The following is a 17,717-nucleotide window of genomic DNA, read 5'->3' on the forward strand; positions in this document are numbered from 1 at the left end:
ATAAGATACGAAATTCATAATACTTTTTTTTTTTTTTGCTTTGAACATGTAATATTAGTTGATAGAAATTTAAAGTGGTAAAAATCTTTTTTATTTATCCACATATTTACCATTTTTGGTGCTTTTCTTCCTTTGCATAGATTATGAATTTCACCTGGTATCATTTCCTTCTGCTGAAGTACTTCCTTTAACATTTTTTTAGAGTGGAAGTCTGTTGGTAATGAATTCTCTTTGCTTTTGTTTTTCTGAAAAAAGTTATTTCTTTCATCTTCAATTTCGAGAGATAATTTCACTGGGTATAGAATTCTTGGGTGACAGTTGTTTTTTTTTTGTACCTTAAAATGTTTCTTAATTGTTTTCTGACTTGCACATTATCTGATGACAAATATGCTGTAGTTTTTATCTTTTTTATTCTGTGTATAATTTGTTGTTTTTCCTTTTTTTGGTTGCTTTTAAGATATTTTATTTTTCTTTTTTTTCAGCAATTTGATTTTGATGTGCTATTTGATTTTGAGGTGTAGACTTTTAAAGAAAAGTCTAGTAGTAATTCTTTGAGGTTCTTCAATTTGCAGGTTTATCATTTTCATCAAACTGGGCATAATTTGGCCCTTATTCTTTTAATATTTTTGACCCCCTCCTTCTCTGGGTCTCCAATTATGTGTACGCTAGACTTCTTGATAAGATTCCATGTATCACTGATGCTCTATTTATTTTTTTTTAGTCTTTTTTCTTTCTGTTTTTCATTTTGTATATTTTCTTGTTATAAAAGTTCACTCATTTTTTTATTCTGCTATATCTACTCTGATATTAGTTTGAGCCCATATATTTTTCATTTACTGCTGTTTATAGTATTTTAAATTTCAGATATTATATTTTTAAAATTTAGAAGTTCCATTAGTATCTTTTTATATCTTCCATTTTTCTCATTATGATCATATGTTCCTTTACTTGTTAAATAATATATATATTTTTATACCTTGTAAATGTTCTTTTCTGCTAGTTTCATTCTACATGTCACTTCTGAATTAGTTTCTATTGCTTGATTTTTTTTTCTTTTTATGCATCATATTTTCCTGTTTCTTTGCATGCATAGTAATTTTTTTAATGGTTACTGGGTATTATCAATCTTACTTCTTGCTGGATTTTATTTTATTTAAATAAAATCATTACATAATTCAGCCCCATAAATTTTCAGCTTTTTCTGGTTTCTGTGCTGTGGTTAATAGTTTTCCTTTTTTGCCTTTATAGATGTGGATTTACATTTTTTATAAATTTTCACGAGTATTTTTTCAAAGAAATTGTTGTTGCACTTGAGAACAAATTACTTATATGTCTGTTTTACCTAGAGCTCAGAATCATGGAAAAATATTGACTGCTTGGATCTTTGCTGGACTTTTGAGGGAGGAAAATTTGAACCTAATACACAGTGTACACAGACACACACATACACTCACACACACACATACACACATTTGGCTATTGAAATCTTCAACCTTCTTTACAGTAGAGATAGTCCCGGAGCTATATTGAAACTGGAGGACTCAATATGGAATCAAGGCAAGTGAAAGATTTTTATTTTTCTTTCTTATTTTTTCATTGCAGGCATGTTCCCTGGAGCCATCATGAGCCTCAAAGACACAAGTTTTATTTTACTGGAGATCTGGATTTGAGGTATGTCTTAATGCTTAAGTTGCCTGTTTCTGTGGCTCAGAGATAGGCGTTTGACTCTGTGGGATCAAATGAACAATAGGGGGCACCTTACTTTCCACTTTGAGAACCATAGGAAACTCTGAAAATTTTGTTCTATGGATTGAAGCCCTCTTAAGCAGTGATTCTGTTATTTTCAGTGGAGCCTAGACTTTAGTGCCTGTGGTACTTTTGGCAGTGTGATTTAGAAAGTATATATCCACAGTGCTGCAGTTTTAATCCTATCATTTACAGAGTTTCTAAGATATGATAGTAGAATAACTTTTTATTCAAAGGTATGTATTAGTCCTGTGCTGTAGTTCAGACATTGTCTTTGGTGCTGTAGATGAACAGATAATATACATTGTGCTGTCAAGAGTAAGGATTCTTGATATATAGAAAGGCAAATGACTACATACTAAGCATACACAACCCAAACAGCTAGAATAGGTCAGGGAAGACATCAATGAAATTATAGCTGAAGTGAATTAGAATATTGAATAGGAGTAAACTAGAGGGGACTGATTGGTATTAAAGGGTCCAGGAAGTGCAAAGTCAGAGATGTGAGAAAACATTTTAAATTAATTAAGGTGATGTTAGTTGCTGTAACAAGTAAAACTCAACATCTTTTAACAATAAATATTTACTTTCATTTAAATAAAATCTAAAATAGGTATTCCTGGTGAGCATGTGTCTGTCTTCTAAGAAGTAACGGAGGGATTCAGGGTTTTTCTTTCTTATGGCTTCACCATCTTCATCACATAGCTTCCAAACCACCATGTTTGTCTGCATCAAACCAGCAAGTGGAAGATAGAGATATGGAGAATCTTTTTTGGGAACATAACACATTTTTTCTTTTCACATTCTGTTGGCTCAAATTCAGTCACATAGCCACATCTAAAGGCACAGGAGGCTGAGAAATGTAGTTGAGTTCTAGGCTTAGAAGAAAACAAAATGGGTTTGTTTTCTGCTATATATTATATTTTCTGGGAACTGAAAATAATACTGTTTGGTTCTCCGACTAGTTTTAAGTAGAACTCTCCAAATATAAAGCTGGAAAGATAGTTGACCACATCCTGGCTTTATACATCCTGGCTTGCTACAAAATATGGAATCTATTCTAAAGGCAATGGGGAGTTATTTGAAAATTTTTAATTTGAGAAGTTCATATTTGCATTTAGAAAGATTGTGCCGACAGTTTTTCTAAGAGGTAGAATAACATAGTAGTTACTATTTCATTTCTGGAGGCATTCTGCCTGATTTTATTTGAAGCTCTTTACTAAAAATATGACCTTAAGGAAGCTTTGACTCATTAAACTTTTATTTTTTTTTTAATCTGGAAAATGGAGACAATATTGATATTTCTCTCATAGAATTATCAAAATAATAAACTTAAAAAATTGAGTTGTTTTGCTGGATGCTGATACAAGGTGAAATTAGCTCTTATTTTTGTTGTTGATGATATTATTGACAGTGACTGGAGAAACATTGGAAGAAGGTAAGAATGAAGAAAGGAAAGCAGTTAGAAAACAATTGTAATATCTTATGTGAAATGGTGAGTTCCTTAACCAGTGTGGTAGCACTAGGAATTAAGAGAAGTTTCACATTTGAAAACCTTGAGGAGGAGGAGTAAACATGATTTGGTGACTGACTGAAAGTAGGAGGTAAAGAAGAAAGAGGAACAAGGATGATTTGAAAGTGTCTGCCTTAGGCGGCTTTCTGGCATGGCAGTGCCAGTTATGGAGACAGGAGATGCAGTGGGGAAGAGTAGAATTAGGAGGGAAGCTTGGTGTCTGGTTTAGGATTTCTGGACTTTTACTTCAATGTCCTGGTCTCTGGTGCCTTGATTGAGCCCCTTTCTTACTCAGTGTAGGGATTCTTGTTCCCCCTGGGTATGGTTTTCTATTAGGATTTTTGCAGACCAGGCTGGGTGTTCCACCCATTGTAACCTTAGAGGAAGAGACCTCAGAGAGAAACACAGCAGTGATTCCAGGCCTCAGCTTTTAATGTGGAATTATCTTTATTGCTTCACCCTACAGGGCTTTTATATCTATAGCTTCCAATGAGGGGCTGTGGGTCATTCTGTGTCCAGGTCCCTATATTGGCAGCGACTTAGACCTTGGAGGCCTGCCCAGGTGAGTTGTACTCTGAGGCCCCGGCCCTGGCTCCATGTGGGCCCCCAGTCTATTCAGATGTAAATTACAACAAAGTGTTTTCCTTGGTTTTCTATGTTCATGTTTTTAACTGCACTATTTTTCTCATTTAATGACATAAAAAATGAATTTTAAATATTGGAAGTTATATAGTACTTTTTATTTTTATAAACCTCCATCTCATCTCTGCAGTGCAAATGGGGTAGAGTACATTTTTAGAAATAAAAACTAATGGCTACCACTTAAGCAATGTCTTTATAAGTTCTAGTTTTTGTGGCGGCAGTACAACTGACAAGAAATGGGGTTGATTATCTCTCTTTAAAAAGAGTGTTTTCCTTTTTTTTTTTTGCTTCTGATCACTTTTTATTATAGTAAAATATGCTTAATATAAAACTTACCATTTAAAAGTATGCAATTTTGTGCCAATTAAACACATCAAAAATATTGAACAACCATCACAACTGCCTAGTTCCAGAACTTTTTTATCATCCAGAATGGAAACTCTATATCTAGTCACTCACCAGTCCTCCTTCCCCCCAGCTCCTGGCAACTACTAATGTGCTTTCATTCTCTACAGATTTTCCTATTCTGAATATTTCATATAAATGGGATCATACAATATATGACTGTTTGTACTTGGCTTATTTTTTCTTAGCAGAATGTTTTCAAGGTTCATCCATGTTGTAGCTTGTACCAGTTTTCCATACCTTTTTCACAGCTTAATAATATTCCTTCAAAGAGCATTAAAGAAAAAAAAACCTTGAAACAGCTTTATAAAAATCTCACTCAAGATTAGGGGTTGGCAAACTTTTTCTGTAAAAGGTGAGATAATAAATATTTTCAGCTTTGATAATATTTATTATCTCAGTCTCTGTTGCATCTACTCACTCCTGCTAGTGTGACAGGAACACAGCCATAATAACCTATAAACAAATATGTGTGGCTGTGTTCCAATAAAACTTTACTTACAAAAATATACAGTGACTCTGATTTAGCCTGTGGGCTGCAGTTTGACAATCCCTGCTCTAGATCATTTCATCATTATACAACCCTCATTTGTATTTTGAGGAAAGTGGTGGTGGCTAAGATGGTAAGCTTTCCGTAATTGGAACACAGACTGCTTTTTCTTAAAGATGGATTGTAATCTCACAATATATTGTTTCAATACAGCTGTGCAAATCTGTCTGTATTTTCCAGCATCATATGCTTGAACTTTTATTTTTGCTCTCTCCTACCCAAAGTCTGAGTCTTGCTTTTTCAATCCTAGTTGGTTACTCCAGGATCCAAAAATGAAGCTGAGAACAACTTACAAGGGCTTCACTAAAGCAGTGAATCAATATTTTGATCAATTGATTCCTAGGATAGCACCATTCCAGGTAAAACTCAATTATCCATCCCTATGACCAAGGGAAGTAAATTGCCTAAATTTACTTGATTGCCTAGATAGGGCTAGACTACTTTCTATCATTCAGAAGCAGGAAGTTTATATAAAAGCCAATTCCAATTCCTTATTTAAGAAATATCAGGTTTTGTCCCACTTTTGTGCTTTTTCCTCATCTGCTGCCCAACTGGATGCCTTTTTCTTGGAACTGCACTCAGTATATTTTTGTTTTATCTCTCCATTATTTCTTCGCTTTCTATCACCAAACGTCTTAATTTAACTGCTAAAGATAGTTACATGTCAGTCCTTCACAAATAATAGGTTATCTAGATAATTTTAGGTTAGTGATTTTGTAGAAGTTGCAATTTATTTGATTTTTAATATATCTCCCCTGCAATGAAATCACAATGCCGTACATACTCGTTTAAGTAGAACTAGTATGCCACAACATTTCTAAAATGATTGGAAAATAAAAAAAGGACTATCTACTAGGTAGGAAAAAATTAAAGGGAAAAAACAAATATATACTATTAGGTGTCAAACTTTGTGCTAGGCAATTAACATTTACTTAGCATATTTCATCCTCACAGTAATCATTTGAAGAAGATGTTAATACAGATTGAATGGAGGCAATGACAAGTTTGTACATGGCCAGAAGGCTTCACATAATGTGAATTTACTAGGGACAAAGTTTGTTTCTAATGCTGAGAGTACCCCAGAGTTAATCAGACTCAGGGAAGTAATTAAAACTACTAAGTGACTGAAGAACATGAATCAGTGTACCACCTGGGGGATAGCAGAGAGAGTCTTTTACAGAGATTAGAGCTGTGCTGTCCAATGTGGCTATTTAAATAAATAAAATTAAAAATTCTGTTCCTCATTTACACCATGCACATTTCAAATGCTCAATAGCCACATATGGGTGGTTACTACCATTTTGAATAGAGTGAGTACAGAACATTTTTGTCACAGACAGTTCTATTGGGCAGTATTGAACTAAAGTTCTCACAGCACCCCAAATCAGGACTTCTCAGCCTTGAAACTCCTAGAAAATTAAATTAGTAACCTAAAGGTTTCTTAGCACAAAATCAGGGACTGCGGAGGCTGGGAGGTATTGAAAGCATTTTATTATGGTATTATGAATCAGCACTCGCAACTGAGTACCCTTCTTTTAGAAGTTTCAGTTGTATTTATAAGGCTCAGTCTCTTGCTTTAGTTAATCTCAGGTAAAGTCAATTTATGGATCTTTTTCTTTTTCTATTCTCTAATCTGCTGGATTCCTCATTGGATAGATGGAAGGGAGAAGAGAGAAGCTGGTTTTGAAAAAATTTTAAATGTCTGTCAGTAGAAGATAAGATATAAATATTCGAGAAACATTCTTTTAGGCTTTGTGTCCTCTTTCTCCCTTATCAGGGTAGAGTACAGTCAGTTATTCCTTGCTCGCTACATATACTCCTGTTTCAGCTCTCTCAACAAAAAGTTTCTCCTGGGTCATAATCACAGTTTTTGATGTGCACATACTTAACACATAGTTCTGCTTGTTGCTCACATTCTTGCTTGCATTATTGGCATAAAGTTTAATTCTTAGAGATCAACACTATTTTTCTTATTTCTACATGCTTAGAGGGTTACCTCATGTTTGCCCATGTATCTTCAAGAGTGGGTTGAGGAGGTACAGAAGTGGGCATAATGAAACTTTACTTTTACTAGGATGTGGCAAATGCAAACTATGGAAAGAAAACATGTAAGCTGGACTAAAGATATTCATAAAAAAATAATTGACATGTTAATATCAACAGAAAAGAACCAGTAGGAAGGGAAAAATGAGAAGATATTTGCAAAAGGGCATAATTGAGAGAGCAGAAGGATATATGATCCAGTACCAAGTTGAGATTAATAGAGAACTATTAGAAACACCAACATTTACGAGGTGGGTAGGGTGAGAGGAGCTCACAGAAGAGACTGAGACATGACCTGAGAGGCAGGCCAGAAACTAGGAGAGAACACATTACCGAAGACTGCAGAGAGTGTCAGATGTTGCTGGGGGAGAAAGCAAATTAGCATTAAAATTTATTTATTGAATTTAGCAAAGAGAAGGTCAATGTTAATAATTTAGATGGACTGGAAAGACTGGAAGTGAGACCACAGTGAGTAAAAAGTAGATGAGAGGAAAAGAAGTCAAGAGTGAATGTAGAAATATTTCAGTTTTTCCATGAAGGCGATAGGACAAAAGGGTGGAAACTAGAGGGAGAAGTGGTCCAGGCAAGTTATTTTTAGCATAGGACTTCAAGTCAATGTAAATGATGATGGGAAGTGTTTAGTAAATGAGAAGATGAGATACAGAAGACACAGGAGTATTCCAAAGAGCAAAGTTCCTAATGAATGGGAAGGAGATGAGGTCCAGCACACAGGAGGTAAGATAATGCTTGGATAGGGTGAAGGACACTTTATTCATTTAGCTGGTGCTAAGGTAGAAAATGTAGAAATGGGGGTTTGAAGCTTAATGCTTTGAATTAGGGGGAAAACAATGGGAGTTACTTATATAGGGAGTATTATTAAAACTAGAACTCAAAGAACATTTGACTTCCTAGAGATGACTGCTGACTGTGGAGAGAGAAATTGCCTGAACCATAGTGTAACTTGGAATTGAGTTTAGAAATATGTTGTTTTTATGAAACATTAAATATGTGTAACAACAAATTGAGAAAATCCAGCCTTTCCCCACCAGTAGCCTTACTGTCAAACTCTCATTTTCCTGATCCTCAGTATGAAAATTATGGCCCCATCATTGCTGTGCAGGTCGAAAATGAATATGGTTCATATCATCTGGATAAAAGATACATGTCATATGTTAAAAAGGTAAGTGCTCCTTTAATTTTCCTCCATATTTAAATACATCTTTTCTCACTTTGTTAGTTTGTGGTGCAAACATATCTTAGGTTGAGGAGATACAGAAGTGGGCAAGATGAAACTTGACTAGGATGTAGCAGGTGCAAGATATGTGGCAGGTGCAAGTTGTAGCTTACATGGTACCATGGGATATGAAGATGAATAAAGTCCAGTTTAACTTTTCCATGCATTTACATTCTAAACAGGAGACTGGACACGACCTGTGTGATTCTAATGTAAGCCAGAGTGATGTTAAAATATTTTTCCTTTCTATAGATATCAGAGATCTCTTTTGGTTGGTCATATAATACATACTTTCCATCCTTTTACTTTCAGTTTTTCTGTGTCCGTATATTTAAGGTACATACCTTATAAGCAGTATATAATTAGAATTTGTTTTCATTAATCCATTATGAAAACTCTTGTCTTTTAAATGAGGTATTTGGTTTGTTTACATTTAATGTAATTACTGATATTTGCATTTATCATCTTATTATTTTCTTTTTATTTCTTCTACTTGTTCTATTGTCCTTTTTCTGTTCTTTTGATTTGACTAAATAGAGACTATAGCATTCATCCTTAAATTATTAATGTCTACTATAAGTTAATATGTTTACCAAATCCAGGGCAAAGAAAGCACATAAGAACAGTTTAAATGCATTTTCCTCCCTTCTGTCTTAGGTGCTATTCTCATTTCTTCATGATATATATTTTTATATTCACAAAACATTATTATTTTATTATTTATTTAGTGTCATTTAGATTTATCCAAATAATTTAGTTTTTGTTGCATTTTCTTCTATGCATCTCTGAGCTTTATCTCTCTTATCATTTTTCTCTGCCTGAAGTGCACCTTTTTGTGTTTTCTGTTGCAAGTGGTCATTGACAAATTCTTTAACTTTTTATTTGCCTGAAAATGTGTCTAGTTCACCACCATTTTTGAGGGTATTTTTGCTGTATCTGTAATTCTAGGTTGGTAATTATTTTCTTTGAAGATTCTCTGGCATACATTGTTTCTATTAAGAAGTCAGTTATCAAAGATGATGGTGTAGGAAGATCCTGAACTCACCTCCTCCCATGGACACAACAAATCTAGTTACATGTGGATCAGTTTCCTCTGCTAAAACTAACTGAACAGCTTCTGTACAACAAAGGATAAAAAGGCCACATGAGATGGACAGGAGAGACAGAGACCTGATCCCACCAAAACCCCCACCCCTGGCATGGTGACCCACAATTGGGAGAGGTCCCACAAATGTGGAGTTTCTCCCTGAGGAGCATGGGGTTTGTGCACCACATCACGAACCACAACCTTTGGGACCAGCACCAGAGAGATTAGCTGTCAAAATATCTGGATTTGAAAATCAGTGAGGCAGTGGGAAAAGGAGATTTTGCCTTTCAAAGGGCTCATATGCAGACTCACTCGTCCTGGAACCAGCACAAAAGCAGCAGATTGAAAAGTACCTAGATGATAAGTAAAGGGGAACCATTTACTAATCTTAAAATGTCTGCTGGAGGGACAGGAGCCTGTTGAGATTCTCTCTGAGGATGGAGGAATCAGTGGACACCAGTTTTGCACTTTGCCTCTAACCTGCTAGCACTAGTAGGGTTCCCCCCTGCCCACTTCTCCAGTGGCCTGCACCAGGGCCAGCTGGGTAAGCTCCCCAGCCCTCTGCAGTGCTCCCATGACCCATACCAGAGCCAACTAGGAGAGTGCCCCTCCCTTCTGCACCTCTCTCATGGTCCCCACCAAAGCTGGCAGGTTTGTGCACTACAGACAAGGGACACCTCTTGAGTGCCTTGCTCTGGTGGCCAGAGAAGGGTTGCATTTATGAGCCCCACAGGTCTGAAACAATCATAAAGACAGTTCTTGGTAGTCTACAAACTTCAGGTTACTACACAGACAGCAGACTGAATTACACTTCCAGTGTTCCTATAAAAAAGGCCTATTTACTTGTTCTGTAACATCAGCTTGAGGGGCAGGCTTCAGGTTTACCACAATTCTAGAGGCTACAAAAGTGCTCTCAAGGAACATAGGCTAGGGGTTACTGTCTCCCTTGGCCTCTCTTCAGTTCACCAGTACCACCAGAAAGGGCTCACCCAAAGCCCCCAGTTTTGCAGCTATCACTAAGGGGATACCTCCAGATCACCTGGTCTGGTGGCCAGCAGGATCTATGATCATGGTTCCACAGAACTGTATATATCTGTATATAATAGCTGCTGACTGAGGGTCTAGCTTTCGATCATTCTGAATCCAAGTGTTGACTGAGATCCCTCCCTCAAGAACACTCACAGGTATTGGCAAACTCTCAAAAACTGGGACCTACAAGAAAAAAAATCAGACTGCTTAGATAATCACAAAGGTTTAAGAGACAACCAGGAACTAGGGCAAGATTAAACAATAAGGTTAATCTATTACACAGGGCCAGTCCTTCAAGACAGAGAGATAGCTGTTTGGCCTAATACTTAGAAACAAAAAGAGAGTCAAGGAAAATGAGACAAAGGAGTATATTCCTAATGAAAGTAGTAGAAAAAAACAAAAAGACTTTCATGAAGCACAGATATGGAAATTACCTGATAAAATGTTCAAAGTAATGGTCATAAAGATGCTCACCAAACTGAGAAAGATGGATGAACAGTGAGAATTTATACAAAAGATAGAAAACATAAGAAATTACCAAAAAGAAGTCGTAGAGCTGAAGAATACAAAAATAGAACTGAAAAATACAATAAGGGCCTTCAATAATAGAAGAGATGAAGCAGAAGAAAGAATCAGTCATCTGGAATAAAGAGCAGTGGAACTCACCCCAACAGAGCAGCAAAAAGAAATAATTTTTTTTTTAAAGTGAAGATAGCTTAAGGAACCTCTGAGACAACATCAAGTTGAATAACATTCATGTTATAGGGGTCCCAGATGAAGAAGAGAGAAAGAACAGGGAAGAAAACTTATTTGAAAAATTTACAGCAAAAAACTTACCTGGGAAAAGAAACAGACATTCAGAGCCAAGAAGCCCAATGTTCCAGATAAGATGAACTAAAAGACCCACATCAAGACACATGATAATTAAAGTGTCAAAAGTTAAAGAAATAGAGGACCTTAAAACAACAAGAGAAAAACAACTTTTTATATAAAGGAACCCACCCGCACCTTAAAGGTATGAGCAAATATCTCAGCAGAAACTTTGCATGCCAGAAGGAAATGGCATGATATATTCAAAGTTCTGAAAATGATAGTAAGAAAACTTTAAACTAAGAACACTCTCCCTGGCAAGATTCTCATTCAAAATTGAGTGAGAGATAAAAAGCTTCCTAGACAAACAAAAGCTAAAGGAGTTCATTACCACGACACTGGTCTAACATATGTTAAAGGGACTTCTTTAAGCTGAAAAGAAAAGGCATTAATTAGAAACAAGAAAACATACAAAAGTAAAAATCTTACTGGTAAAGGTAAATATATAGTAAAGGTGGTAGATTAATCTTTTAAATCTAGTATGAAGGTTAAAAGACAAAAAGTAGTAAAAATAATATAACTATTAGTTAAAGGATACACAAAATAAAAACATGTAAATTGTAACATCGGGAATCTAGAATGTGTTTGGGGGGTAGTAAAAATGTAGAGATTTAGAGTGCATTTAAACTTAACTTGCAGTCAACTCAAAATAAACTGTTATATATAGGCTGTTATATGTAAGCCTTATGGTAATCAGAAAGCATAAGCTTATAGCAGATACATAAAAGATAATGAAAGAAGAATCTAAGCATAACACTAAAGAAAGTCATTAAACCACAAGGGAATGAAGCAAGAGAAGAAAGAAATGGAGAACTGTAAAACAGCCAGAAAATAATGAACAAAATGGCGGTAAGTACATATATATCAGTAATTACTTTAAATGTAAATGGACTAAATCCTCCAATAAAAAAAACAAACATAGCATGGCTGAATGGATAAAAAAAAAAAAAACAAAAACAAGACCCATGTGTATGTTTTCTACAGGGGACTCACTTCAGATATAAGGATACACATACAGCGACTGAAAGTAAAGGAGTGAAAAAAGATGTTTTATGCACATGGAAACCAAAAGAAAGTTGAGATAGCTATACTTATATCAAATGAAATAGACTTTAAAACAAAGAGTGTGATAAAAGACAGATAGGCATTCATAATGATAAAGGGGTCAACCCAGCAAAAAGATATAATAATTGTAAATATTTATGAACCAAATGTAGAAGCACCTAAATATATAAAACAAATATTAACAGACCTAAAGGGAGAAATGGACAGAAATACAATCATAGTAAAGGACTTTTTAATATACTACTGATATTAATGGATAGATCATAACAGAAAATCAATAAGGAAACATTGGCCTTAAATGAAACATTAGAACAGATGAACTTTATAGATATATACAGAACATTCCACCCCAAAGCAGAATAATACAAATTCTTTGCAAGTGTGCATGGGAATTCTCCAGAAAAGATCACATTAGGCTATAAATCTCAATAAATTTAAGAAGATTGAAATTATATCAAGGATCTTTTTTGACCTTAATGGTATGAAACTAGAGGTCAATTCCACAAAAACTAGAAGAATCAGAAATATGTGCTGGTTAAACAATCAATGGGCCAATAAAGAAATCAAAGAGAAATAAAAAATCATCTTGACACAAGTGAAAATAGAAATACAACATATCCAAATCTATGAGATGCAGCAAAAACAGTCTAAGAGGGAAGTTTATAGAGATACAGGTCTACCTCAAGAAACAAGAAAAATCTTAATCAAACATTACAATTAAAGGAACTAAAAAAAGATAGAAAAAGGAAGGCCAAAGTTAGTATAAAGAAGAAAATAATAAAGAACAGAGTGGAAAGAAATGAAATAAATACAAAAAGACAATAGAAAAGATCAATGAAACTAAGAGCTGAGTTCTTTGAAAAGATAGACAAAATTGACAAACTTAGCTAGATTCTAAGAGAAACTAAGAAAAATATATAAAGAGAACTCAAATAAATAAAACCACAAATGAAAGAGATGTTACAAGTGATACCAAAAAAAATACAAAGAAATATGAGACAACTATGAACAATTATATGTCAAAAAATTGGACAACTTAGAAGAACTGGGTAAATTTCTAGAAACATGCAGTTTTCAAGACCAAATCATAAAGAAACACAAAATCTGAACAGACTAATTACTAGTAAGGAAATTGAATCAGTAATCAAAAACCTACCAACAAACAAAAATCCAGGGCTAGATGGCTTCGCTGGCGAATTCTACCAAACATTCAAAGATTTAACACCTATTCTTCTTAAACTCTTCTAAAGAATTGAAGAGGAGGGATTGCTTCCAAACTCATTATGAGGCCAGCATTACCCTGAGCACAAAGACACACAAGGAGACCAAAAAAAAAAAAAAAAAAAAAAAGAAGAAAAGAAAATTACAGATCATATTCCTGATAAAAATAAATGCAAAAATCCTCAACAAAATATTAGCAAACTAAATTCATTAACACATCAAAAGGATCATATACCAGGATCAAGTGGGATTTATTCCAGAGATGCAAGGGTGGTTCAATATCCAAAAATCAATATGATAGACCACATAAACAAAATGAAGGATAAAAATTTTATGATCATCTCAGTAGATGTAAAAAAAAAAAAGGCCAAAATTCAATATTCATTTATGATAAAAATTCTTAAGGTAAGTATAAAGGGAATATACCTTGACATAATAAAGGCCATATATGACAAGCCCACAGCTCACATCATATTCAACAGCAAAATGCTGAAAGCTTTGCCTTTAAGATCAGAAACAGGACAAGGATGCCATTCTCTCCACTTTTATTCAATGTAGTATTGGAAGACTTATCCAGAGCAGTTAGACAGGAAAAAGACAAAAGCATCTAAATTGGAAATAAGATGAAAAACTGTCATTATTTGTGGATGATATGATTTTATATATAGAAAACCTTAAAGACTCCACCTCCCCCCACAAAAAAGAAAACTAATTAGAACTAACAAGTAAAGGTGCGGGGTACAAAACCAGTATACAAAATTTGTTGCATTTTTATATACTAGCAACAAACTATCAGAAGGAGAAATTAAGAAAAAATTTTTGTTTACAATTGTATTGTAAAGCATAAAATACTTTGGGATAAATTTAACCAAGAAGGTAAAAACCTGTGTATGGAAAACTAAGTCATTGATGACAAGTTAAAGAAGACAAATAAATGGAAAGGTATTTCATGTTTATGGATTGTAAAAGTTAATATTGTTAAAATGTCCATACTACACAAAGCATTTTACAGATTCAGTGCAATCCCTGTCAAAATTCCAATGACATTTTTCACAGATATATAACAAAACAATCCTAAAATTTGTATGGAACCACAAAAGACTCTAAAGGGTCAAAGCAATCTTGAGAACAAAGAACAAAGCTGTAATTATCACATTCCATGATTTTAAACTATAGCTATAGTGATCACAACAGTATGGCATTGGCATAAAAACAGACACATAGGTCAACAGAACAGAATAAGAGAACTTAGAAATAAACTTGTGTATATATGGTCAATTAATTTACAACAAAGAAGGCAAAAATATACAATGAGAAGGGTTAGTCTCTTCAATAAATGGTGTTGGGGAAAACTGGACAGCCACATGCCAAAGAATGAAACTGGACCACTGTCTTACACTAGACATAAAAATTAACTCAATATGAGTTAAATACTTGAATGTAAGACTTAAAACCAACCATAAAACTAGAAAAAACAAGGTGAACTCCTTGGCATTGATCTTGCACTGTTGGTGGGAATTAGTAAATTAGTGTAGCCACTGTGAAAAGCAGTATGGAGGTTCTTCAAAAATTAAAAATAGAACTAGAACATGATTCAGCAATTTCACATCTGGGTATTTATCCAAAGAAAACAAGAACACAAATTCAAAAAACCATATTCACCTCTATGTTCATTTCAGCATTATTAATATAGCCAAGATATGGAAACAATTTAAGTGTCCATTGATGGATGAATGGATAAAGAAGATGTGATGCACACACACAACAGAATACTACTTAGACATAAAAAGAATCATATCTTCATTTGTAACAATATGGGTGGACCTTAAAAGTATTATGCTAAGTGAAATAAGTCCAACATAGAAAGACAAATACCATATGATTTCACTTATATGCAGATTCTAAAAAACAAAACAAATCACCAAACAATCAAACGAAACCAATCTTATACATATATAGAACAGATTTGTGGTTGCCAGGGGTGAGACTGGTTTGGAGGGTGAGCAAAATGGGTAAAGGAGATCAAGAGGTACAACATAAAGACATGAAGATATAATGTACAGCATACTGACAGTTGGTAATATTGTGTGGTACATTTGAAAGCTGCTAAGAAAGTAAACCTTAAAAGTTATCATGGTAAGAAAAAATTTTTGTAGCTTTGTGATCATTTTGCAATATATACAAAGGTTGAATCATGTTTTACACCTGAAACTAATATAATGGTGTATGTCAATTACACGTCATTTAAAAAAAGAAGACAGGAACTTCTTTTGCATGTGTTAAATTTGATTATTTTCTCTTGCTAAAAACAAAAAGTCAGGTATCGATAAAATTATTTTTTTGAAGGTGAAGTGTCCTTCTCTCTTAGCCTTTTAAAAGATTTTTTTCTCTGGTTTTTAGCTATTTTACTAAGATTTGCCTAGGCGTGGTTTTCTTTCTACTTATCTTGCTTATATTTTTTGCACTCTTCGATTTGTGGCTTGAAGTGTTTAATCAGTTTTGGTAAATTCTCAGCAATTCTCTGCTCCGTTTATTTTATCTTGTCCTCTGGGACTTTAATTATACACATTTTAGATTTTTTTCATCATATTTTACATATCTATTATACCCTCTTTTGAATGATTGCGTCTAAGCTATCTTCTAATTCATTTTTTTCTTCAACTTTGTCTAATTTGATGTTAAACCTACCTCATTACATTCTTAATTTCAGATATTATAATTTTCTAGAATTTTTATTTCTTTTCTATAGTATTTATTTCTTTGCCGAAATTTTCTATTTTTCTTTAATTTTTTGAACATACTAATTATAGTTAAAGTCTATGTCTAATAGACCTAATATCTGATTTCCTATATATCTATTTCTGTTGTCTTTTGTCCTCATGATGTCAGTGAAGTGTTGTCTTGTGGTATGCCTAATAATTTTTCGATCCAATGTCATTTACTTATGAAAACATCAGTGAGATCATTTGAAACTCTTGATAATCTTTAAGATGGATTTATTTTTTGCTTCTGGAAGGTAGTTTCAATGATTTAGAGCTGAGTATCAATTCTTACGATAACAAGTGCTAATTCTTGTTCACCCTTATACCTAGGGGATAGCCCTTTGGGTCTCAGCTGAAAGCCTAGAATTTTTCATGGCCTCTCAACCTTGGCAATTCCCGAACTGTAATTTTCCCCGCAAGTCTCATAAATTTGCTGAAAAATTCTGCTCAGCTTATTGGCCTCTCAGCTAATGGTTTAAGAATTAGCTCATGTCTCAAGGGAAAATCAGCACAAAATGCTAGGTTCATCTCTTTGGGCCCCTTGCCTCTCTGGAAACTTGTCTCCCACCTTGATATGTATCTAGGATCTTCAAATAAGTTTTTTAAAAATATCTTTGTTCAGTTTGTCTAGTTGTTATTAGAAGAAATGTTAGTCTAAAGCAAAATATTCCACCATCCCTAGAAGAATCTGTTGCTATCTCTGAGTAGTGATCCATGAATTCTTTCATTCTCAAGTGTTCTAGTTTGGATGAAAAGTTATATGGTCACCTAATGGGGGCAATAGACTTGAAACATTGCATTTTGGTAGAACCTATAGTAGTGAAGGGTTGACTGTGATTAATACATGGCATCTTTGCTTCTCTCACTTATTTGGTTCACTTCTCTGCCTTTCTTATATTTCAAGAGTTCAAACTACTTCTGCACATTCAACAAGTGGCTCTAAGATAATTGTAGGGATGGTTTCGCCTTTAGGATATTCTGATCTAAAGGCTCAGGAAGGCATACTTTTGGCTTTTCTTAGTATCTATTATAGCCTTAGTATTTTATTCCTCAATTAGATAACTCCCTTAGCCTCTTCTCTCTTTGATTTACAATCTCTCTAGAGCTATTTCTAGTTAAAGTATAGACGTTAAAAGATTATGCAGCAACAAATGTGACCATGGATTGACTAAGCCAAAACTTACCTGAATTTGCCATTGACTAAAGAAAAACTAGCAGTTGTGTGTGTATTCCCAAATCCATCCTGTGAATTTGGGTGCATGGGTGTTGTTAATTTGAGTGAAAGTGTGGAGGAGATTTGTCTTAAATTCTCTGATGCACTGGAGAAAATCCAGGATTCAGGTCCTTAGGTGAAAGCATTGTACTAAGGTAAATGCAAATAGTCCAACTGCTTCTTCCTTTAGGTTTGACATTTTGTCGCTTTGGCCTTGCTGAAGATATGGCAGGGATGATTTTTTTTGGCTCTAATTCACTAACTTATAAGTAGGTTTTTTTTTTTTTTTTTTCTGTTCCTCAGCTTCATTCCAGTATTTTTTTTCCAGTATTTTTTT

General features: G+C 34.3%; 1 protein-coding gene across 1 annotated transcript in view; it reads left to right on the top strand.

Annotated features, from left to right (window-relative positions):
* LOC102892979 (beta-galactosidase-1-like protein 2) overlaps positions 1–17,717 on the top strand; it is a 58,906-nt gene that overhangs the window by 15,368 nt on the left and 25,821 nt on the right. Inside the window, exons 3-6 of the mRNA XM_015597454.1 lie at positions 1,603–1,671; positions 3,726–3,821; positions 5,107–5,215; positions 7,987–8,079. Of these exons, the coding sequence (XP_015452940.1) occupies positions 1,603–1,671; positions 3,726–3,821; positions 5,107–5,215; positions 7,987–8,079 (367 nt within the window). The remainder of the gene's footprint in view (positions 1–1,602; positions 1,672–3,725; positions 3,822–5,106; positions 5,216–7,986; positions 8,080–17,717) is intronic.

This window comes from Pteropus alecto, unplaced genomic scaffold, assembly GCF_000325575.1.
Source record: "Pteropus alecto unplaced genomic scaffold, ASM32557v1 scaffold210, whole genome shotgun sequence".
Lineage (NCBI taxonomy): Eukaryota > Metazoa > Chordata > Mammalia > Chiroptera > Pteropodidae > Pteropus > Pteropus alecto.